The sequence below is a fragment of the Vanellus vanellus genome, assembly GCF_965231255.1.
Source record: "Vanellus vanellus genome assembly, chromosome: 4".
Classification (NCBI taxonomy): domain Eukaryota; kingdom Metazoa; phylum Chordata; class Aves; order Charadriiformes; family Charadriidae; genus Vanellus; species Vanellus vanellus.
Genome location: NC_138909.1, coordinates 35,711,868 through 35,735,537, shown reverse-complemented (window position 1 = coordinate 35,735,537; position 23,670 = coordinate 35,711,868). Strand labels below are relative to the sequence as shown.

Sequence of the window (23,670 nt, the reverse complement as noted above, 5' to 3'; positions counted from 1 at the left end):
AGAGGCGTTTGAAAGATGAGGGAGGCCTGCTTCAGGCAGCTTTCGGGGCTGGGTTATGGTGCAGGTTGTTCCTTAGTCTATAACTTTCTCTTTCATAGGATCGTGCACAGCCCCGGGGTTACCAGTGGAACTAGTCTCCTTCACTGGGGTCTGAGAAGCATTATACTTCCTCAGTCACTGCAGCTGCTTAGCTCAACTTTATTTCATAATTAACTGTAAATGCCATTTTTCTGCAGTTGCCTCTGCTTTTGTGCTTTGAAGTATTTGGTGACATTTGTTGCTCTTCTCTTAAGCTTTGAAGGAGACCCCTGTAAGGTTTTCTCGTGCTTTTTGCTATGACTGGTTTATTTGTGAGAAGTTCTGACACTCATTCTGGGTGTTTTAATCTTTTTGTCAAGGCTAACAATTCCTGTAGGGCTTTGTCTCCTTAGCACCTGAGTAACTATTGAGCTCTCTTTCTGTTTGTTGTTCTTGTTGGCTTTCTTGTTCATCCTCTAACAGGTCCCTCTGGCTGATGTAAACTTGCCAGTTAGAATGGCATTGAGTTGATAAAACATCTTGCTATCACCTATTTCAGTAGATCCTTCAATGCATCAGCGATGTTCTCTATGTATTTTCTCTTATCTCTTTTTGTTTTGGTTTTTGTATTGCTTTACCTTTTGCTTTATACAGACATTTTTCTGCTTCTTAGTGGAGAGCAGGAGTTTGCAGTATCTTGTTTCCTTTCTTTCACACAGTTCTGTTACGGCAGTTACTGTGCCATCTTTGATGCTTTTGTACAGCACAACCATTACGTGATAGCTAGACAGATCGGTGTCCCCTCTTTCTGGATTCAGTCTAAAATTGCTCCTGAAATGGACATTAGCTTTTTGCAGTAGTTTTTCTTAGTGGGCTGGGAATTTATTTTAAGTTCAAACCGTGAGTGGGTTTTTTGGGACAAATTTCTATATATGCTGTGGCATCCTTAAGCATTTGATTTAATTTTCTGTCAGTGTGTACACAAACAGTCTGGTTACAGGTGACTGCCTTTGAGGAAATCCAAAGTAGTATATTATATATATGCGTATGAAAGCAGTGCTCTGTCAAGCAAAAGTTTCTCTAACAATCATGGTTCTACCAATTTCTCAGCTTTTTAACTTTGCAAACTGACATCTTGCTTCTTCATTCTTTTTCTTAATAATTTTTTCTTTGAAGAGTTTTTTCATTGAAAGGTATTTAGGAAGCATTGTCCAACAGTAATGACAGATAATTGTAGACTGGATCTTTGTTCTCTTCATGGTTAGCTGTCTTGTGTGAATTGTTGTGTAATTGTCAGGTTTATGTATTTTGTTTGAAACTTATCTTGGTGCGATTAGGCTGTAATTGGTTCCTGGGGTAAAATTAATTTCTTTCTCTACGTTCTCTCTGATTATCAGCCACTTTGGCACCTTAAATATATTATGACTATGTGTTTGATTTTGAGAGGATCGTATAAGTTTCTGTAACTGGTGTTTATCAGTTAGGTGTGCAGATTTTGCCATTGCAACCATTGTTTTCTATACAGAACACAGTGTTTTGCAACTTCACTGCCAAGTTCAGCCAAGTTTGCCTCAAAAAATTTTAGGTTTGTAGAGGTTTTTGTGAGTGTATTAGCAAGCACATGAAGAGGAAATCGGTGATTAAGTCTCTTCTCCCCACCGATCTCAGCTTTATTTGGGCTGCCGCTATTCAAGTATTTGTGAGGTCTGAGAAGGTTGACCTTAAAGCTCTGGTTGGCTTTGGATTTGATCACAGTCTGTAACTTAGGTTTTAGCCATTGCTCAGTCGTCTACCCCCAGAAACACTGAAGTGTTTTCACTGGATCTTCCTGTATTTAACTTATCCTGGATCAGATAGCATTAGCAATGGTTTAAACTTCAACAGGTATAAGAGAGGGAGCATCCTTATGACAGGTCAAAAAAACCCCATGTGGCAGACGCAGAAGACTGCTGTCAAAAGGAAGAGCATGGATATTAGAGAGATACCAGACTTTTTGATGGGAACACCATAGAATCACAGTGTTTGATTACAGATATCATGAACCATTGTATTGGCTTTGCATTGTTCTGCCTTCCCTGTGGGTTCTCCTGCTTGGAGCCGGTTCTGCATGGTAGAAGCTTCCTTGGTTTTAGCCACTGATGATGGGATCTGAGACACGAAGATCGCTGGTTTGGGGCAATGCCACTGGATTGGCTGCTTCCCTAGCACCCCAGAAAATAGATCTATTCCACTGAGACCATTGAGCACTTTGCCCACACAGTGGTCTGAATGAATTTTTCCTTATGTGTTTTGGGTTGGTTTTTTTAGCAACCTCTGTCTCAGGGCTGAGAAACCCAGAAGTCGGTCAGTATTTAAATAGCTTTGTATCTGGTGATACCTTCTTGTTTTTCTTACTCCTAGGGGTTAGCATTTCTCCCTGCTGCTGCTGAATTTTTGGAACATGTGGGCTCTTTGCAGACCAAACAAATAAGACATAGGTTGGCTTTTTTTTTATTATTTTTACTGTGTGCTTGAGGGATGGGGTCTGATTGTACACCTATTCAAATAAGTGGGTCATTTGGGAAATGGTTAGCTCTTCGTTTATTGTAATGTACATTCTGTACATGCATAGCTACAAGGCAGTTACACCCTTCTGTGTGTGTGTGTGAAGATTCCAAGGAAGAACACTGCATTGAAGTAATCTGCAGTGTCCGACTGAGCAGTCACAATTACATTTGGACTAAGTAGATATGAGTAGTTTATTTTGAAGTCTAACTTATGATTGCACTTCAAAGAACCATGTATTGGAACAAGTTGGTACTTTTAACACAGCAAGAATAGTAAGACTGAATATATCCATTAGTGGAAGCAAATAAAAATCAGTGTGATATGAAATGGGAGTACTGGGAAATATGATTATATATATGTGTTGAGGTTTCTAAAGATTACTGCCTGGTCTACAGAGAGCTGGCTAAGTATGTTGCACTACTTCTTACAGCTGTTATTTTGAATGAAAAGGAGCTAAAATTAAATGTTTCTTAGATAAACAGTCCTGTAGTTAATCTGATTAATGCTGATTTCTTCATGATTATAAGTAGGAGTGAAGGTCTTAAGATAGCCAATTAATATGAAATCTACTTTATTAAAATATGTGACCTAGAATAAAAAACTTTTGAAATTTCCAGAGAATTATTTTGATTTTACTGTTTTTAGTACAGGGGATACTTTGTTCCATAACTTAGGCTTCCTGGGTGCCACGATTACGGCAAAGATTACTTTTTTTTTTAAAGATAGCAAAAATAAGCTTTTTCCAGGAGACAGATCTACTGGATGTTTCTTCTCCCCCCCTCTTTTCTCCCCCCAATTATTGTATATAATACTCATTAGCAAAGCAAGAAGCTGCATACCTACTCTCTTTAAAATGTAAAAATGGTCATTTACTAAATATAGAAACATACATCTTCACCTAAAAGGGGGCCAGCTTTCTTTAAGGTATTAATATAAGGAGTAAACCTGCTGTTAAGGAAAAAGCTGTTAAAAAATGCTCTTGCTGGGAATTTATGCCATTGAAGGTATTGTGTATAGTTTTGTATAGCTATTGGATAGTCTTGTATTAAACCAAGGTCTTGACTAAACTGACCTTGCAAATAAAGATGATAAATTGTTAAAAGGAGTCTTTCCACTTGTGAACTAGATGTAAAGAAGAGACGAGTATCAGAAAAAGAGAGATCTTGGTTGGATTGTCCTTTCATTCCTTTAGCGCTCAGTTACCATGGTGCTCTAGCAGGATAGTGTAGCTACAAGGGAAATGGTGCTGGTGTTGTGATGCCATTGTTAAGGTTTTTCATGAGTTTCCAATACAAATGATTTACATCTCCTTTTGTGATAGCTCTCGAGGATTTCCTTTAAATACCTAGGAGAGATGATTCCATTTTAGAAGACCAGAAATATTTAGGAAGGCTTTATAGGCTCTTGTGTTTTGTCCATAGCTATTGCAGGGACTACATAGCTTTCTTTCAAGGCCAGCACTTTGCTAACATACCAGACTGGCAGCTTGTCAGTTCAAGCCAGTAATTTAAATCTTTGGTGCTAGTCAAAGCTGTCAACTTAATAACAGCTTACTGCATAAACAAGCTTGGGGGACTTATTCTAGGTCATTAGTATGGGAAGTTTCACATACTGAATTGATGTTTATCACTGCCGATTATTTGAAAAGCTAGGCTTGTTTGAAGGAAAAGTAGTAGTTTGCTTAAACAGCTCTGCATTATGTGCACAGCCTTGATCACTGGAATGGGTAGTAGTAGTCACTTCAGAAATGGAGTAATATTAAACAGATAAGTTTTGATCTTTGAGGAAGTAGAGGGTCATCTGACTTTGTTTTGATTTTTGTTTCTTTTAGAGTTAAACAGGTCAGAGGAAGCAGATTGGTGTGGTAGACATCTCATGCTGTACTGCGAAAGATGTGCTTTGCAATGCCTTCTGTCACCACAGAGGTTGATAAAGAAGTAGCCCAGAAAGTGTTACTAGTGACTGAGTAATGATGCATATACAATGATTTGGCTAGTATGACCCAGTACACTGGGGACACAAACACATGACAATCATCTAAATGCTTAGTAATACTACAGAGAAAATAATCAATACTTTTTCCCTGGAACCACTGAGATGGTTCATCAGCAGTAGTGCAAAAGTTTCTTACTGGGGTAAGTAGTATGTATGTGGGAATTATTTCCTTCCCCTCAAAAGTGTTAGCCCTTAAGGTGATGAGTAGGATACACTCTACCTTGTTTGAAGCAGAAATTGAAGACCACATGGTAAAAGGCAGTAGTTGTAGTGTAATCATTAGCTAAACTCCACCTGTGTTTGAAGAATGTGCTATGAGGTTCTAACTGGCTGCAACTGGGTTTTGTCTGATTCTCTAATTACAATCAGTCAGAACCCCTGCACCATCAGGAAATGGAGCAAGATACCGCTTCACTGCTTTGACGCAATGGTGTTTTGAGTCTACCCAGTTCTTATGGAGCCTTGATGATTTCTCGTGACCAGTTCTTAAAGGGCTGACTGGCATGGTCCTCCCTAGTTTGTAAAGCTGAACAGGATCACGCCATAAGGATTTAGTAGGAGGAAATTTTTACCTGTGTACTTAGAAATACGATATTTTTAAACATTGAACAATTTGACTAACACTGTTACAAGCTTCCTTAAACAGTAAAAGAAAAGTGTCTGTATTGTCTGGAAGCATTTAATTATTGAGAACAGGAGCATCTTCTATAGAATGATTTGCAGTTATGATACTGAAATAAATTAGTATTTCCTCGTTACCAATTTTACTTTAGATTACAGTCAGGACTAATTTCGTTTTGCTGCAGATCAGTATTTCAAAGGGAAATTGTTCTTCCTTTTCTCTCATTTCTCGTTTGCTTTATGTATCTTTTAAATTTTTTAATAAATAAAATATGCCCAAACAGATGATGTGTTCTAGTTAGCCATATATAGCTACACTAAAGATCTGAAAGTTCCCTCGTTAAATGTGTTAAATATTTAATTTCTTGTCTGTATAAGCAATTTTTAAGTTTCGGTTACATTAAGAGTTTCTCATATTTTCTCTTATTATTTTGATTTTTGAAATATTAGATGAGTAAAGCAAAGAGATTCCTTTTCCAGCTGAAGACATGGGATGATGGGAAATGTACAGCTGCTTAATCTGTTTCAGAAATCAGGCTAGAGAATATAAAAAGTAAATACTGTCAGAAACATTGAAGAAAACATTATTTAAGCCTTTTATGTTGTGGTCAATGCAGATGAAGTCATGTAGGTTCTTTTACATAATGTACCCCTTTAATGGTCCTGCTGGAAATTGACTTCTTGGCAGTTGTACAGTGCAGAATAAGATGGATAAAGTTCTGTCCCTGTTCCAAAATACCATGAGTGTGAGCATCTCGGAGTTGTACTAAGACAAATTCAGTCTTCTTTTCAGTTTTATCCATTTGATGGTAGTTAAACCAACTGTTAATGAGAGCATGTGTGGAAAAAAAAAAAAAAACAACAAACAAACAACAACATAACGTTTGAAACATTGCTTGTTAGTACTTTTTGGAGTGGAATTTTCTTTCTCCTCTGGATTCTGACCCTGCTGAGGAGATAGAGAGTGTATCCCTAAGAGGGATGGGTCCATGGTGAGAAACCACATTTAACTCCTTTATTTCTTCATGGAAGCCTTGCTGGGTCTTCAGATCACGTGGCATTCTGCAAGAACCTTAATCCCATGTGTTACCTGGTTACTGCACGTGCATGTATACTTGTAGCCATGGGGTCAATTAATGTCTCTTTGGTTCTGTTTTAGCAAAGAGTATAAGAGTGCTTAATTTTATCCTGGTTAAGCAAAGCATTGAAATTTTATGTGTCGATACTTATGAATTCACTGTGGTTCTGTGGTTACAGATGTTCTGAAGTGTTTTACTGCAATAGCACTGTGGTCCCTCCTGCAAATCCCCTGTGTTTCCAGTTTTCAGTATGAGTTGACAGCTGGTTAAAAGTCAATTATCATTTGCTATGATTTGTCTTGCACCCTTGAAGATTCAAAAGTACTGGAATGTTTGCAAAAGTAGCAAGCCAGAACAGTGCACACCACCTCATGTGGCATGACAAAATGACTGAATGGATTGTTTTTTCATCTTAAAGCTTTTGCAGATTTGTAGCTACCACGACTTTAATGATGAATAAGAACTACCCACACAAGGAAAGAGATCTAATGGTGGCTGAAGGCAAGCAAAGTTGAATATATGCTCCATATAAGGCAATGTGTGGGAGACACGTTCGTTACATACTGAGTATCTGAGCAAAACCATGTGTCATGTTTCCTTAGGTTCTCAACAGGAGATGTGTAGAAGCAGCAGTGATGACAGGCCTGGCACTCAACTGCAGCATAAACAAGAAGTCCTTGTTTGACAGAAAACACTATTTCTATGCAGATCTGCCTGTAAGTATGCAGTATAGGCAGTCCCTTTATGGTTCTAGCAAAGGACAAGTCTGGAGTACGGGTGGCAATAAGGGATGAGTAAAGAGATGCTTTTTCTGTGTACAGTCAGTGTTCTGCTCACCCCAACAGGATGCTGTGCTGTGCCCTGATGAATAGACAGCTGTACCCTGGTGCTTGCTGATTGAATATGATTGCTCTGATTGCTGACTCCTTGCTTAGCTGCACGATTCCGGTAGCTTAATGTAATTGAATTGGGAGCTGGAGCTGCTTTGCCCCTTAAGTTCTCCATTCCTGGTGTTTAGTACTAATTGTCTGTTAGGGTAAAAGCAGTCTGATAATAGTCCTTCATTTAAAGTGCATGTATAACAAACACAGGTTCCAGTGGTATAAACATAATGGTGTCTTTTTTGTGTGTGCTTAGGGACCTAAAAATATTTAATTTCTCTTTAAAACTTTCTCAGTCGCTAGTTCCAATAAATTTAAAAAAAAACTGAGAGACTGAGTCTTTGCAGTGTGGTTTGTTGGTAGCTTTTGTATTTGCTAGAAGGTGTCACTGGAAGTCCAATGCATTTTGCCGCACTTGATATGGGTGTAGAAATATTGAAATCAATTAAGAACCTGACTTCTGTCATTGCAATAGGATGCAGCAGTTTTTGAGCCTTTTTTCTATTTTAATGAAATTAAATGTTTCTAATTTAAAACTTTTTTTTTTTTTTTTCTGTCAGCTTATTTGTACTGAATGTTCAGTTTAATACTACCCTGTCAAAGGGAGGATACTAGTTTTACTTTCTCTGATTTGGGGGTGAAGATCTGATTACTGCATTGAAAGAAAAAAATCTGTTCCTGTTTTATCTGAGACAGATCAGGCGTGTTAGCTTATCTTCTCTTTAGGTGAGGTGTCCCAGACATCCAGAGAAGCAGAGGAGATTTCTCATCTCCCAAATTAATGTGTAGAGGTGCTGTACTATTAACCAAACTACTTTCTCTCCTGCTCTTTTGTTCAGGCATTGGAAGTATTCTGAAGTTACACAAAACATATTAAAATAGAATTGCTTCCCACCTTAGAGAATTATGTTATAGTTGTCCACTGGAGACCTGGATCTCAGGAGAGATTTCTGTTTTGTTTTCTTCTAGGTTGGGAACTTCTGCCTCTTCTGTGAAGTTGATATAATTACTGATTTGGTTTCTGGGGATAACTTTGCTAACATTTGTGAGCCATTAAGAGGCCCTTTAGTTGGGGGCTCTGTAGTGAGCTACTGGGAATGTGAAATGCAAACTTACCAGTTTGAATTGCCAATATGTGGGGTGGGTTTATTTGTAAAACTACCTTAAAGCCCATTTCTAGACCCGAAGGAGAGGAAAGTGAAATAGCAGAAAATAAACATGACTTCAAAACTCCTTTATGCATCATAAACACCAAAACCATCACAGACTTGTTTGCAAGGCACCTTTGGTGCTTCTGCTGTTAAACTGAAAACGATCTCTCATACTCTTGTGATGTCTGCTGCTCAGTTTACTGCATAGAAACTGCATGGAAGAACGTTCTTATAGGAAAGAAACTGCATCTGTGTGTTCAGAGGAGAAGAGTGGGGTGCAAGGTGGTGTGTAGAGCACCAAGTGGGCTGCCATTGTCTGAAGACATGAGTTACGGGAGCCTCTGGTCAGATAAGCATGGAAATTTGGTCAAGGCGATGCTGACACACTTTATTAGCTTGAAACATGTAATTCTGGCTTTCTACTGGCTGACTTCTGCAGTTTAAGCACTGACAATAAACTGCCCGACCTGCATTTCAGAGTGAAACAGTCTAGTCAGGAACCCTGTAATAAGATGCAGAGTTTAGGCTAATGAGCTGTATAGAACAGATAAAATAAATCCAGCTCGTAGGGTCGTTTGACAATAGGATTATTGTTACTCCTGAAAATGGGGCTTTGGATGGGAGATGGGATTCTTGTTATTTATTGTCACTCACTATTTCAGGCTTCAAAAAAATCATTTTAATGAGGAGTTTTAGGAGATGGGAAGAGCTGTGTGATTAGCATAGGCTGCAAAAAGTCATTTATTTTATTTTTCTTATAGTGAATATGGCTAGAAGGTCATGCACTTCACTGCATATATAAATTGAGCTGTTCACAGGGCCAGACCGCTGTTCTCCATTCCAATGCACTGTCACCATCTCTACATTTTAGAGTAAGCTCATCTTCCCTGCAAAATATGTGAATACTCCTCCCAATTCATTAAAATCTGGCAGGCTTTTTTTTTTTTAATTCTCACCACTGGGGGCATGAGCAGGCTAGGAAAGGGGGAAGAGATGAGGACCGTATCTCAACAGAGTAGTTGATTCACTTCTATATTTTTACGTCATTGCAGTTGTTCCAATACCTTGTCACTGTGTCGTGGTTTGGCCTCAGCCAGCAACAGAGGAACCAGGACACACTGGCAGCCCCTTTTCTGGCTGTCAGTTTCACCTTTGAGTGGAGTCCCAGGCATAAGGTGGCATTTCTCAGCTATGTGCTGTATGTGGGGTTGTAGTGTCTATCTTTTAAACTGCTACATTAATGAAATCGAGCTTTCTCGTTTTCTTGATTTCCACTCCCCTCCCCACTCCCCTTCCCTCTCCCTCTCCTCCTCTCTAATGAGTAAATTTCTGAACCTGCAGAGAGGGATATTCAGCCTGATGGGAGGATGAGTGATAGTGCCAGCTTGGGGATGGAGGTACGGTAACTGGCTTCAGACAAGATTTAACATGATCACAGAACCACAGGTGTGGAAGAACCTCTTCTAGTCCATTTCCTGCCCCAAGGCAGTATCAGTGAAATTTATGTCATCCTTGGCAAGTGGTTGTGCAGTTGATTATTGATTATTTCTGCATTAGTATAGTATCTTACACTTGCCTGGATTGAGGAATGCTCTTATTTTATCCAGACCTCCAGCTTCTCACAGTTATGTCGAATTCTAGACTCATCTTCTAGCTTTCCAGCTAAGGAAAATAACTTCTGAATTTACATGTGTGTGTTTTCTTCACTATGGAAGATGTTGCATTTTTGGTTTTGTTCTTAGTCTGTAATAATTGCACTTGGCCATGCTGTTGCTTTCTGAAAAGCGAATGTTTTATTTGAGTATAAAGCTAATTTTGTTGACAGGCTGGCTATCAGATCACTCAGCAAAGAGTTCCTATTGCGGTGAATGGAAGTCTGTCATACAATCTCTGCATAGACAACAAAATGAGCCAGATGGTGACCAAAACCGTGAGGATTAAACAAATTCAGTTGGAGCAAGACAGTGGAAAGAGTCTCCATGATGACACAAGGAGCCAGACTCTCGTTGACTTGAATAGGGCTGGTAGGCTTGGATTATTTTCTTATTTTTCTTCTCCTTTCTGTGTAAGATGCATTTTTAAAGGTGACACGGAACCCATGAAAAATAAAAACAGCCTGATACTCTCTCCTTGAACATAAGAATTTGTCAAAATGACCATTACACTTGAAGCAGGGGAATACTTGAGTTTTTTAATGGCCAACGGACCTTTTCCATTGCTGTTTGTTGATGGCAATTGACAATAGCAAGTTAGAAATCTGTTGGCTCCAGTTTGCTCAAAACTGTATGTGTCATTCATATACAGTCACTCAGTTATTTAAGCTCTTGCCACTGCATGTGTTTCAAAAAAAAAAAAATCACAGACTTAGTGAATCAACTTTGTGTATAGAAGGAGCAGCTGTTGGAATTTGTCAGTGCATGAGTCGTACATTTCTTTTAATTATTAGCTTTGAAAAAATGCAGATTTTTCTCTTTAAACTTTGAAATTGTAAGCGGAATGAACCAAATTAGCACACAACATGGGCAGCAAACTGGATGGCCTAGCCTAACTGGGACACAGTGCTTTGGTGTCCATTGAAGTTAAGGGCTGTGGCTGCTCATATGCTTTGAAAGCTGGATCCTGAAACTAAAAACTAGACTACATCTGTTTACAGTTCTATCTGTTCCAAAATTAATTTAAGGCAAATAAATTTGAATCTGGAATTGGATTGGCTTTAAATGGGAGATCTCCTAGAGAAAGGCAGAAGAGGAATCTGTCCTGCTGATCTGCATGTCATGAAAGGGTATGGCATTGTCTCCGGTTTGTTTGTTCCTTTAAAAAAATAGGAGGAAAAGTTTTTATAGCAATCCACAGCTAGGCCCATAGTGACGGTTACTAAATAATACATGGGTGTTTATTTTTTGTTGAAAAAGCCCAAGTGCTTTCATGTGTTTAGCCAGTTGCACTCTAATATGCCAAGATCAAAAGCTATTGTTGAAAATCTCCTGTCTCTTTCCCTGATAGGAGTTGGCCTCATGGAGGTTGTCATGGAGCCTGATATGTGCTGTGGGGAAGAAGCAGCTGCAGCAGTCAGAGAGCTTCAGCTCATTCTTCAAACGCTTGGGAGCAGCCAGGCAGTCATGGCAGGTACAGAAAGGGGAAGGGCTGTTCCCTTGTTAACCGTAATTCTCTGCATTTGCAGGAGTTTTTCAGCTTCTGGTTATTTTGCTCTGTGGTTGCTTATAACACATAGCCTTACCTAGCTGTTGTTTTTACATTCCTCAGAGCCTGTCCTAATGTCTGCCATGCGTCAGGTGTCCTTATGGGCCTGCCTCCCTCTGCAGAGATTTGCAGTGCTAGATTTTATATTGCTTCACACAATAATTTTACAGAATAAACCTAGGCAGGAAGGAGTGTCCCCAGGGTTCTTGTGGTGTTTCTCCCTCTCTGTTCTTACCTTGCTTGCCACAGTGCTGCAGCACAGAAGATCTGTAGTAAGGATTAGTTGCAGAATATGGAAGTTATGGGACAAAGTAGTGGGAGCGTGGACCACCTTGTGTGTCAGGTCTCAGCTAGTCATAAAATGGGTGTAGGCAGTAAACTTGTGCTGATGTCATGGGTGAGATGGAGTAAACAACAGTGCATAGCAGACATGGGTGCTGGGTTTAATTTAAGAACTGGCGAGACTGTGGCTTTACCCTACTTGATCATTTCACATTCTCACTCTGTCTCTCCCTCCCCTCCAGCATTATGTTCAGTAGGTCTCAATTTCTCTTCCCACTAGGGAGATCGCTGCTGGTCTGGGGAGGCGAGCCAGAAAATTGTGTTGGTTTGTGCTGTGCAGCAGGCTTGCAGCTACCAGTCTCAGGTGGTAGAGGCCAGGGACCCTAGACATTCCCTCGGATTTCTCTCTGTGCATTTCCCTGATCTTCGGGCTGCTCCCCCACCTCCAGGATCTCTCTAGCCAGGATCACTAATATCTTTGTAAGACCACTTCCAATTTTGGGAACCCCTGCTTTTGGCACCAGCTTTTCTTTCTGGAACCCTAAGACTCCAATTTTCCCAATAGGTGATGTGCAGCACAGCGTGTGATCAGCCTCCAAACTGGTGATTCTGTCTCATGTCTATTCGTTGGAGGATTCGGGTCATGCTATTTTTACTCAGTCCTAATGTAATCAAAATTTACAACCAGCCCATGGTTACAGCTAGCAAATAGCAGGCTTCTGCTTCAGAGTTTAAAAGTACAGTTTTGGGCATTCATCTTCTCCATCCATACACCCAATTATAAGCTACCTATTAGTGTTCACAATGTAAGCTATATTTTTGCCTGTGACGGTTGGCCTCGCTGTTCCGGCAACAAATTCAGTCCATAGTTTAAGTGGATGCGTCTCCTAAAGAACTGAGAGTGGTCCATGTATCACACAATAAATGGGATTCTCGCTAGTGATGCAAATCTAACTTAATGTAGAGGGAAATGATAATTGCTAGACATTATATATGTCTCTGAATTTTTTCTTACACCAGTGTTACACATGTCAAATGGGACACAGTTGTTAATATTAAGCAGCCAGTTTGCATGCTTCTTCAGAGGCCTTTGTGGACGTACATATATACCATCATTTATCACTACCGAATTTAGTCCTAAGATAGTCATTGGAATTGCATTATGATGTCTTTTATCGCAGTGAGATTTCTGACTTGAGAGGAGAATTCCAGTGTTGGGAATATTTTTTGCTCCAGTATGGTTGGCTTTAAAAATATTTGGATACTTTTTCAAAGTGGTGGTTTTAGGAGCTTTCTACTGTGGTTTTGCTGCATTATAATTACTTTCTTTCAAATAAGGGCTTTACATTTTCATATTTTACCTTCTTTCTACTTGTGTGTTCAGTGAAGACAAGTGCTTGGTTGTATCAGGTGTTATTTCATTAACAAGAAACAGTTGAAAAGATGCAACTTTGCATCTTTTTCACTTTTCATTGCAAAGTGAAAGGAAAAGAAGCTGGGCTTAAAGTGGGCATAAAGGAAAAAAGTTTTTGTGTGTTGTTTTTTTGGTTTTTTTTTTGTTTTTTTTTTTGTTTTTTTTTAAGAACTTTGGGGCCTGGCTCTCCATTCCTTTATGCCTGATTAACTTCATTGTCTTTTCATATTGACACCTACATCCAAATAGAAGCAGGTCATGTCTCAAAATGAAGCAAGGGCAGGACAAGACTATTCCTCTTTTGGAACAAGTATTCATTTCACCCCAAAGAGGGACCACATGCAAAACACTTCTCTTGAAAGAGATGTTGGGTTATTCCAGCACCTTTGTCCTTCATTTGCATGTCTGGCAAGACTCTATGAAGACAGAGGAAATTAGTGTGCTATCATCCAGCCTACTTTTACAAAGTGTACCAAGGCCTCTCTAGTCAATTTACATCTATTGACCGGAATGGATTCTGAAGCTGTAGATGTCTTCACAGGTTTAACTTTGAGCTATTTTTTGCTCTCTTTGATAATGCTACTGTATCTAAACAGTAAGTGTTTGTTTCTTTTTATCTGTATTTAAAATTATAAAAAAAAAAAAAACCTTAAACAAACCAGAGAGGAAGGCTACAGATGTTCACTGTGCAATATGGGAAAAATGATGTTTCTTGTGAGTACAATCTCTCCTGTTTGTTTATTCCCACCAGTTGAATAACTGTGGCAAGCCTTTTCTTCTCAGAAGATGTCTTTAGAGGGACAAAACTTGGAAAGATACAATTACGAGTTACTTGTGCTTGAGTCATTAAAGATCTCTAAGGACATTATTCCATTTTGGACTAAAAGTGCAGGATGCTTTCATATATAACTTTGTATTCAGTTTAAGTTTTTGGCAACCAGGGAAATTTGGGGCAGGGGGAAGACTGCAGTTTCTTGAAGGAGAGGAAAAAAATTACAAAAAAATCCACTACTACTCACATTTTGTCCTTGAGCTGTAAATTTCCAAGAACACCTTAGTAAATCTGTTCAACGTAACTGTAAGTTCTTATGTTCTATGCTAGGGTAGTATATATCCATCAAATTGTAATTCCAAAATGTATTTTTATGCTGTTTTTAGAGGAATGGAAGCTCAGAATCCACCACTTTAAATTGCTTGTCTAATTCTGCCCTTTATTTAAGAGCTATGAATCAGAAGCTTTTTTCACTATATGGCTTAGAGGATCTGTGCTGCACTGCATGATGCAATTTTCTCTGAGAGGAGCTATGAGCAGTAGGTTTTTTAAAAAGTAGTATTCTCAGAAAATTTTGAATGATTGGAGGCAGAGTCTTGAGATAGAATCACAACAGAATGCTATGATGAGGTGATTGTTACTCCTTTCTAAACATATGGAAGTCTGCTATTAATGCTCTGCACATGTCATGCATTAATAAACTGCATGTTAAGGTTTTTACTCTAGTTTACAGGGCAGACTATTCTGTTGATGAAGTTTCCTTTCACAGAGGGTCAGCTGAGAGTGGATGCCAACGTTTCTGTACATCACCCCGGAGAGCCTTATGGAGTGAGGACTGAAGTGAAGAATATCAATAGCATACGATTCCTTGCAAAAGCAGTAGGTAAATGATGGCTACTTCATTACAAGAGCATTGTAGATATTTTATGTGGTCTGACACAGAATAGGTCAGGCTCCTGAGTGCAGTAATTGGCCTTAAATGCCCTGACTAGCTTCATCTGAGTGTCCCATGCATGCACCTTGCCCATGGGTCCAGACGTTCCATTTAAGCTCAGGCTGGGGCATCCAGACTGCCCCAGGTACATCACAGGTGTGCCAGTTTTCAGTCCTGTTTCCTTATGGACCTTGGACCTGTTCTGTAGTCTTGTTCTCAGTCCTGCCTCTGGTCTTACCTCCTGCCCCTCACCGTGACTGTCAGTGGAGCCTGTTAATAGCATGTGCTTCTGCCCATGTTGTTCAGACCAGTGGGACTGCACCAGAGAGTGAGGGCTCTGCCTGTGCTGTGGTCACCCTCTGCTCCTGGCATGTCCCCCCTTGTGGAGCAGCCCTGCTCTTGCTGCTCCCTGACAGAATAAATCTTAGTATGGGGTACTGTGGGGATAGCAGCCATGTTAGTCTGCAGTGTTCTTGCAGGGGTAACCCTCTGCCTGCAAGAAGAATAAAGCAGATGATTCAATGCCTAGCATGTTTAGTACTGAAATATGTTAGCAGTAGCTGTGTCCTCCAATGTAGATGATTGCTTTCCACTGAGTACAGTAGATGGTAAGAAGTTCAGATGCAGCTTGGGTTTGAGCAAGAAAGGATGATTATTACATCTCCAAAAGAAAACTCATCCTATTAAGGATGGTCACTAGGAATGTATGGCTTGGCTGTAGTGCCTGGGAGAAGATGTTTTCTATTTAAGGGGAATGAAGGAAGATGAGGAAAACGGGCAAAGAAAAACAGTGCTGGAGAAAGAGACAGTGACTGATAAGTCTGCCTGTAACTGCTGCTGTTTATTTCATTAAGGTTAAACCAACAAACTATTCCGTTATTGCATAGCAGTGAAAAATGAAACAGTGAAGTGTACAAAAGCTAATAGTACAGTATAACAACCTTATTTTTCTTTTATTTCTGTCAGACTATGAAATACAGAGGCAAATTGAAGAGCTTGAAAATGGAGGAACAATCCTGAATGAAACAAGAGCCTTTGATGCCAAGCTTGGGTGAGTTTTTATTTTGGAGGAACATCAGGAATAGCAGCTTTAGAGTGCCAGGCATACCTAGTGACATGGTCAGGAGAGGTAATGTAGTATTGCTCAACTTCTGCCTTCTAAAGCTAATGTTCACAAGCATAGTCTCCTCACAGGCAGCAATATATTCTTAAAGTCGAGGCTTTTTCACACCAGATTGTGTGCTATATCGAGCAGTGTCCGTGTGAAAATGACTGCCCTCTTACATACATGCGTTCTCTGAAGTGGCCTTAAGGCACTCTCCTGATCTTCGTGAGGCAAAGTTTTTGTTTTGTATTTTTGCTATAAAACTAATTCTGTGGTGTACTACTTACCACATCTTACTTGTTTTGTTTTTATTTTAGGTGCACTGTACCAATGAGAGACAAAGAAGGAAAACAGGATTATCGGTATATTTTTTTTTTTAAATAAAGTTAACATTCCAAGCACTGAAAACTTATTTCCTTTCTTAAGTATAGTCAGAGCATATAAAGTTAGCCAGCGTAGTGAGTATGTATTGGAAGTTTACCTTCCAGTGGAAGGGAAGGAGACCTGTCAAAATTGGTGCTAGTCTGAGCAGTTTAGATCTAGAACTGTCTCATCTCTGCTAAAACCCATAGACCTTTCCCAAAAACTAAGCCGGAGTACCTTAGCTCAATGTGGATGAGTTGAAGTTTTACTTTGTGGCCAGGACACATGTATTCTTAAGAATTCCAGACATAAAATGTAATAATATTGTGCGTTAAGCGTTGCTCCAACTTTAAGAAAATACTAAGGGAAATGATTTTCAGATAGCAGGCCATGCCTCTCCATGCTTAAATTCTGTGATCACAGATCACAACCACTGTTTGAAAAGCCTAACTACTATTGAAAGGTGGCAGCATGCATAGGCAGGCTTCTACCATAAAATCTTTGTAGACCTAATGAAGATGTTACCTTGCTAAGTACTTCTTGCCTTCCACCAGTGTGAGATGACAGCCATCAAACCCTAAACAGCCACCCAAGAAGGGTTTGGCCAGAGGGCCAGGGAACAAGGCACGGGTCCTGTTGGGAAGCAGCGCTGCTGGGAACAAGTGCTGAGACAACGCTGCAAAGCAGCAGCAGCACAGCTGCTTAGTGCCCTAACATGGGAGGTAGTCACAGCAGTGTCTGGATGGGATGGGGAAGACTGCTGATTGCTCTTGGCACCCTTTCTGCTGCTCTGTGCATGCCTGCTTCCTCCCCTCGTTAGGGCCATCTTAGCGCTGATCCTCCCAGTAGTTCCCTAGCTTTGCATGCCAGGGACAGTCTTCCTGTTACTCCCAGAGTTCACTTCCCAGCTGGAGAATTACAGTTCTGCAGGAGAACTTTCAGAGCCTCTTAGCTTTGCCATATCTGTATTCCTGTTAGATCTATGTGTATTCTACCACTGATCTTACTAGAACAGAGCAAGGATTTTGAAAACATTGATTTTGTTGTTGTTTATTTCATTAAGGTTAAAACCACAAACCAAACCAACACAAAACAAAACAGTTTTGAAAACAGTAAAAAACTTTAAAGTTAAATCTGTTCTTTCAATTATTATTTGTAGAAATGCAGCAGAAAAGGCAGTGATCATTTTGTAAATTCCTTATTATGGGAAGGGGTGGCATGAGGCTTATTTAACAAGACTAATTGGAACAAAGGCAAAAGCAAATTCATGAAAACCTAGGCAAAACTGGCGAGTCTAAGATATATTTCAAATAAAGACCAGAAAGATTATTACTAAGATTATGATCAGTATTGAACTGTGGTTTTTGGACTTTTTGTAACTTACAGCTGCACATTATACATGAAACTTAAAATCTATGTTTAGGCAGATTTGAAATAGAAATTATTATATTAAATGTAGAGCGTGCCCAATGTCCTTTATTCTGATATTTTTTTTGAACCCCTCATTTGATCATGTAAGAGTGAGGTTTCTGCTTCAATTGCAGTTACTCAAGTGGTTTGAATTGGCCTTCTCTTTAAGGGATCCTTTTGTTCTGTGATGGCACCCTGCTGAGCACAGTAACTTCACTTTTAGCACAGCATGAGATTTCACCAAGATTTTTGAAGTTTGTCTGGAAAAGGTTACAACCGACCCGGATCACTCCTGGCAATTGGCTGTTAATCTGGGTTTTTCCCTGCCAGTCCACTCCTGGTTTTGTCCAGATCCACAATTTGTGCTTGATGCCCAAAGGAGTGGGTTGTTTCCACATCTATTCTTATTGGGTTTTATTGGGTTTTTTAATTATTATTTTGGGTGCAGAAGTGTTAATTACCCCCTTCCTATCATCGACTCTTTGACAATCAGTGGCAAATACTCAAAGACAGAGAACAGAGGCTTTGCAGCAGTTCAGGGGCTGATCTCTTACTACTTAACAGTGATATACCAAGTCATGAATTTTTAATACTTTGTTTAGTTGAAATAGTAATACAACTTCCAGGCAAGTATAAACTTTTGATAGAAATTTTATTCCTTGTTGTTTATCTTCTGACTGAAAATAATTATAAAGGAGGTTTTTTTCCTTTTTACTAGGTTTATGCCAGAGCCAAACCTTCCTCCTTTGATTCTGTACGATGCAAAATCTTTGCCAGCTAATATGAACGATCAGCAAGTGGTAAATATTGATTGGATTCATGAGAGACTTCCTGACCTCCCCAGTGTGAAGAGAGCAAAGCTTGTTGAACGATACGGGATTCTTCCTGAACACAGCTTCGCGTTATTGGTAGGTCTATTGATCAAGTGCTAAAATAAGCCTAGAAACTACAAAGTTGCACAGTTTTTGAAAGATTTACAAATGTCATATTAACCAGCTGTCAGTTCTCATGGATGTTTTTTAGTTGGAAATATGTCCAATGCATACTTTGTACCTTGGAGCCATATACATAGAATGATGGGGAAAAGAAACCATACACAGTGCGCCTAGAAGTGTTTCTCATATAAGGTGCAATCAAATAACTATTACTTAATATTGATCTTGTCTGTCTACACATGGATACACCCGTGACTGACTGCAACAAAGGTAACAACTTCCTGCTGACAAATGCTTGTCTGCAAGTGCCTGCTCTTCTTGTCTGTGGGTCTGGTACAAGGCTGTGCACATTGTCAGTATTTAACAAATTAATAGGCACATTTTCCTAACTGCGGAAGCAAAACCCAAAGTTTAAATCTTTCAGCTTCACATGCCCATTGATCTCTGGCTCCCACATTATTCTGGGGAAAAAAAAAAAACAAAACACACAGACAGACTTATTCTTAGGTAAATACACAAAATGGCTGTGCAACATCAACTTTGACCTCACAATACAGTTTAACAGGGATTGGTTCAGAAGAGGGGATGAGAAAGAAATGGATGTGACAAATACAGATACAAATAAGGAAGTGACAGAAAAATCTGGTAACTTCCAAAATTGTTCTAAAAGACTTTGAGCTTCTTAAATACAAACTGCATCATCGCTGTTTGCTAATGATAACACTGTGTAATGATAACTCAAAGCCTGACACAAGATGAGACATTTCACATAGCCAGCTAAGCTAGGACAGTGTCCTGCTTTGGTTACCTCTGTGATTAGTGGAGACAGAAGGAAAAAGAATTATTTAAAGTAAGATTCAGAGCAGAACCATAAGTACTTTAAATTGTCCTCTGGAGGGGTTCCTTTCCTTTGACTAAAAATGGAGGGAGAGCAGCGCACCTAACTTAACTACCTAATATTCCTCCTTTGTGTCTGTAATTTAATACACTTGCTTAAGAAGCTGGTTCTAGAGGAAAAAAATGGTTCATTCTTTTGAAGAAAGCTGTTAGGAAAACTGCTTTTGTGCTGGTGTGCCATTTTAGTGAGTTGCAGGTCTTTTACTGTTTGGTGGGAAGTTGAGTCGTAAGCCTCATCAAAGTCATGAGGCTGCAGTGGTAGCATCAAGAGGTGTCAGTAGTCCTTAACCTTTCTATTTCATTGTATAAGCTGCAAAATGTGGTTTTGCAGTCAGTATTCCTGTCCATGCATGCATTTTTTTCACATCAACATATTTCTCACGTATTAAACAGAGCTCAGATGGGCAGATAGCTCCTAAACCCCTTTTTCTGACTTTTTTTCTTCTCCCCTTCTGTGGTAGGTTGACCCTGGACGGCTGTTAAGCACCACAGCTGCTTGCTCATTTTTCCCCCCAGTGTGACAGGGAAAAGAATTTGAAGAGCAAAAGCAAGAAAACTTGTAGTTTGAGATAAAGTAACTTAAATAAGTGAAGGAACGAGGAAGGGAAAAACCCAAAAGCAATGCAAATGCAATCACTTACCGCCCCCACAAGTAGACTTATGCCCAGCCAGTCTCCGACCAATGACAAAGACTACCTCCCCCAAAATCCTCTTCCCTCAGTTTTCCTTGTTGACCAGAGCGTTATATGGCATGGACTGTCCCCTTGGTCAGTTTGGGTTAGCTGTTCAGGTTTTGTCCCTGCCCAACTTTGTGCCCACCCTCTGCCTACTCAGTGTGAGGGGCCGAGTGGGGAAAAAGAGAAAGTACTGCTCAGCAGTAGCCAAAACACTGGTGTCTTGTCAGCACTGCTTTAGTCACAAAACCAAAACACAGCACCCTCTTAAAATGAACTCCGTCCCAGCCAGACCCAGTACACTCACTCCTTTCACTTGGCATCAACCCACTTCTTGCATGTTGCAGTTTTGCTGGTATTGATGGCTTCTGCTGTGTGGTTCCGTCATCTCTCTCAACTAGCTCTATATATTTGTCTCATCAACTGCCCTTTCTTTCCAGCTGTTTTCTGAAATCCACTATTGCCTTTGCTTTTTCCCTTTTAACTTTTTTCCTTTTTGCAACGTATAAGATAATTAATGAGCTCCAAGCTGAAATTTGGGATTCAGCTCGTAGTGAGATAATGCATCCATTTGAATGCATGAAGTGAATGCATTCCTCATTGTGGGTCGTCTTTTATTGCGCATTAGAGTGTCAGCATGTATACACTCCATAAAAGTTGCTTGCCTGTTCACTGGGAGACTAGTTAACCTTAATTCATCTGAAAACGGTATGTCCATTGCTGTGTTAAGCTTACATCAGGAGTTGCAGAAGATTGCTGATAGGGCCAGATGCACAAATCTAATGAGCCTTCTTTCAGGTTAGAGCGCCCAGGAGTGCTCATTAAATAAATGGCAGTGGTAGAGGGATGACTCTAAAATGCAAAAATCTCCGTTCTGCGCTAACTTGTTAGAGAAAACATTATGGACCATAAGTTATAATAAAACAATACCATAGTTCAGCATGCAAGTTAGTTGCTAAGCTTGCTTCATGAACTTTATGCTCATATACAGTAGCTGCCTGTACATACTGCAGGACTGAGAATCTGAGACTCCTGCTTTGCCTTATGACAAGATGTACTGAAATGGAAGGGGAGCGTTACCTATTAATATCTTTATATCTGAAATTCCTTAAGTGTAAACTGCTATGTTTTTGGCAGTTTTGTATAAATTGCAAAAATAAATGAAGTCTCTGATTGTCTCCATGCAGAACTATTCTTACTTGTAGAGATACAATTCTTCAAGCCATGTAGACTCCATGGTATTTGGGTACTCAATTTCTGCATGCAATTTCTACTTTGCTGTGTAGACTGGTGGGCTGGCAAATACTGCAGTGAAGAGGGATCTCTGACAGCTTCACCAGTTATGTTATATTTTCGTCTTGCTTCCTATTGAGTCAAAAAAATAAGATTTATTGGCATAGACATTAATGTGATGTTTTGCTTTCAAAAAGCATGCTGAGGTCTGGGGAGGTCCAACCAAAAAGTACATCAGTTGTCACAGTACAGCATTAGAGAAAAAAAACAGTCTGATCACTTCCTTTCTCGTCTGAATTCCAAATCTTCCTGTGCATTTACTGTTTTCTGCTTACCCAGATAAAAGTGGGTGTTCCACTTGGGCTTTGGCTTCTTGCTTTGGTGGAACAATTACATTGGTGAATCCTTAAAACAGTCCAAAAAGTGGGATACTGTAGAAGTTGTTTTTGACCATTTTGTTAATGACATGCCGTCCACATACATGTTGGTGTGCAGGTGAATTTATGCTTCATTTTAGAACTTACATCCTTTTATAATAAGGTGTAGGAAAAAGTTTGAACTTTGACTGCTGTGCTTGTCTGCTTTAACAGGCTAGATTTTATGGTTTTTATCCCTGACAATCTTGCACATTTTTGCAGCAGTTGTTACCTCACAGTTGGTTATTGTGGGAACTGTGGTGGTGAAAATAGGAATAAGAAGGCAGAAAATGATATTTGTGAACATTGATGTAGTTTTCTTCTTCAGTTCTTTGAGAAGCATCATTGGTCTTTAAAAGCATGTTTACATTGCAGACCCAATGTCCCTGGATATTGTACCCATAGCATTTTGTAAAATAATGTATTGTTTTAAACTTGTTTAAAAAGCATCTGAAATCACTCCATCACTAGGGTTTTGATATCTCGGTACTATTGAATGATTGTTTTAAACCATGTTTAAGAAAGAAATTTGCATCTGGTTGAAATACTGGTATGTCAGATTTCATGCCAATGAGACTCTAGTGAATCGGTTACGGCATATTTGTGCATAATGGGAGCCCCGAGTGGGCCTGGATCACAAAACATGGTGCTGCAATTCCAGATTTCTGGTTTTCTTTCTGTGAAGATTAAAATATGTTATTCAGAACTAAGTGAGAACAATCAGTCAGCATTCCTGCAAACCAGTATGTTAGAGTGTGCAGTGGTTTTCAGCTCAGATCTGTCTCAAGGGACGGGTGTGTGTACGTTGGGAGTTGGAATGAATTTGGCATGAAGAAAGTTGACCAAAATGCAGAACAAAATAAAGTCATGTTCAAGTAGCAGTGTCTAGAAATTGAAGCTAATCAAGTTATGCCTACATTTTTCTAATATGGCAAGAAAATAAGGAAAATGTTTCATTTCTGTCAGTCATTTTCATGTTTTGACATTCTGCCTTATTCATTTCAGTCTAGCATTTCTGGGTTTCCCTACTCTTTGGCTACACAAAATGGTAGTCACTTTCAGAAACCTAAAATGAAACACAAAGGAATTTTGGGGAATATGTCTGGTTTTATGTGCACAAGTATTGAGTATGGGGTTCAGTACCTGGTAGCATACCTGAGTCTGAGTATTCCTGGGCTTTTCTGCTTTTGCTGCCTGGAAATCATCTGATTAAAATGTGAAGACTGAGTATGTTTGTCCTTGATTTTCAAAGGTCTGGCAGAGGGGTCAGAGCTGTAGCTCCGGCCAGGCTGTTGGTATCCAGAAATCTGCATGTGCCCACTGCTAGAGGTACACTCTCTAGCCTATACATGATGCGTGTGTTGGACATGCTGCATCCGAGTTGTGTAGCCCACATGCAGACATGTGGCATCCGCAGGCTTTTTATTGTGTGCATAATGTTGCAGCTAGACCTGCTCTGCCTGCGGTGTTTGTAGAACCTTCTGCAGTGTGTGTAAAGAAACCAGCATTTATACGTGCTCACTTTTTCCTGCCTAAATTGGACAGGTGTTTTTGTGGAAGGGAACCTGCTGTTTAAATAATCAGTGTTTGTTTGTGCTGTTGAATCCTGAGGTGAATTAGAAAGAGAACAGTATTTAGTAATGCATCATTTTAGTAATTCCACTTAACGCACATGCAGTTTTTAATCAAGTTTACTGTACTTTGGTAATCACGTCATTCCTTTACTGTTTCTTTTAAAGCCA

The 23,670-nt window shown here is 39.6% G+C and overlaps 1 protein-coding gene across 1 annotated transcript in view; it reads left to right on the top strand.

Annotated features, from left to right (window-relative positions):
- GATB (glutamyl-tRNA amidotransferase subunit B) overlaps nucleotides 1–23,670 on the top strand; it is a gene marked incomplete at its 5' end in the record, with an annotated part of 42,076 nt that overhangs the window by 7,400 nt on the left and 11,006 nt on the right. The window contains 7 exons of the mRNA XM_082483063.1: nucleotides 6,863–6,976; nucleotides 10,118–10,316; nucleotides 11,296–11,418; nucleotides 14,731–14,844; nucleotides 15,862–15,946; nucleotides 16,318–16,362; nucleotides 18,492–18,681. Of these exons, the coding sequence (XP_082339189.1) occupies nucleotides 6,863–6,976; nucleotides 10,118–10,316; nucleotides 11,296–11,418; nucleotides 14,731–14,844; nucleotides 15,862–15,946; nucleotides 16,318–16,362; nucleotides 18,492–18,681 (870 nt within the window). The remainder of the gene's footprint in view (nucleotides 1–6,862; nucleotides 6,977–10,117; nucleotides 10,317–11,295; nucleotides 11,419–14,730; nucleotides 14,845–15,861; nucleotides 15,947–16,317; nucleotides 16,363–18,491; nucleotides 18,682–23,670) is intronic.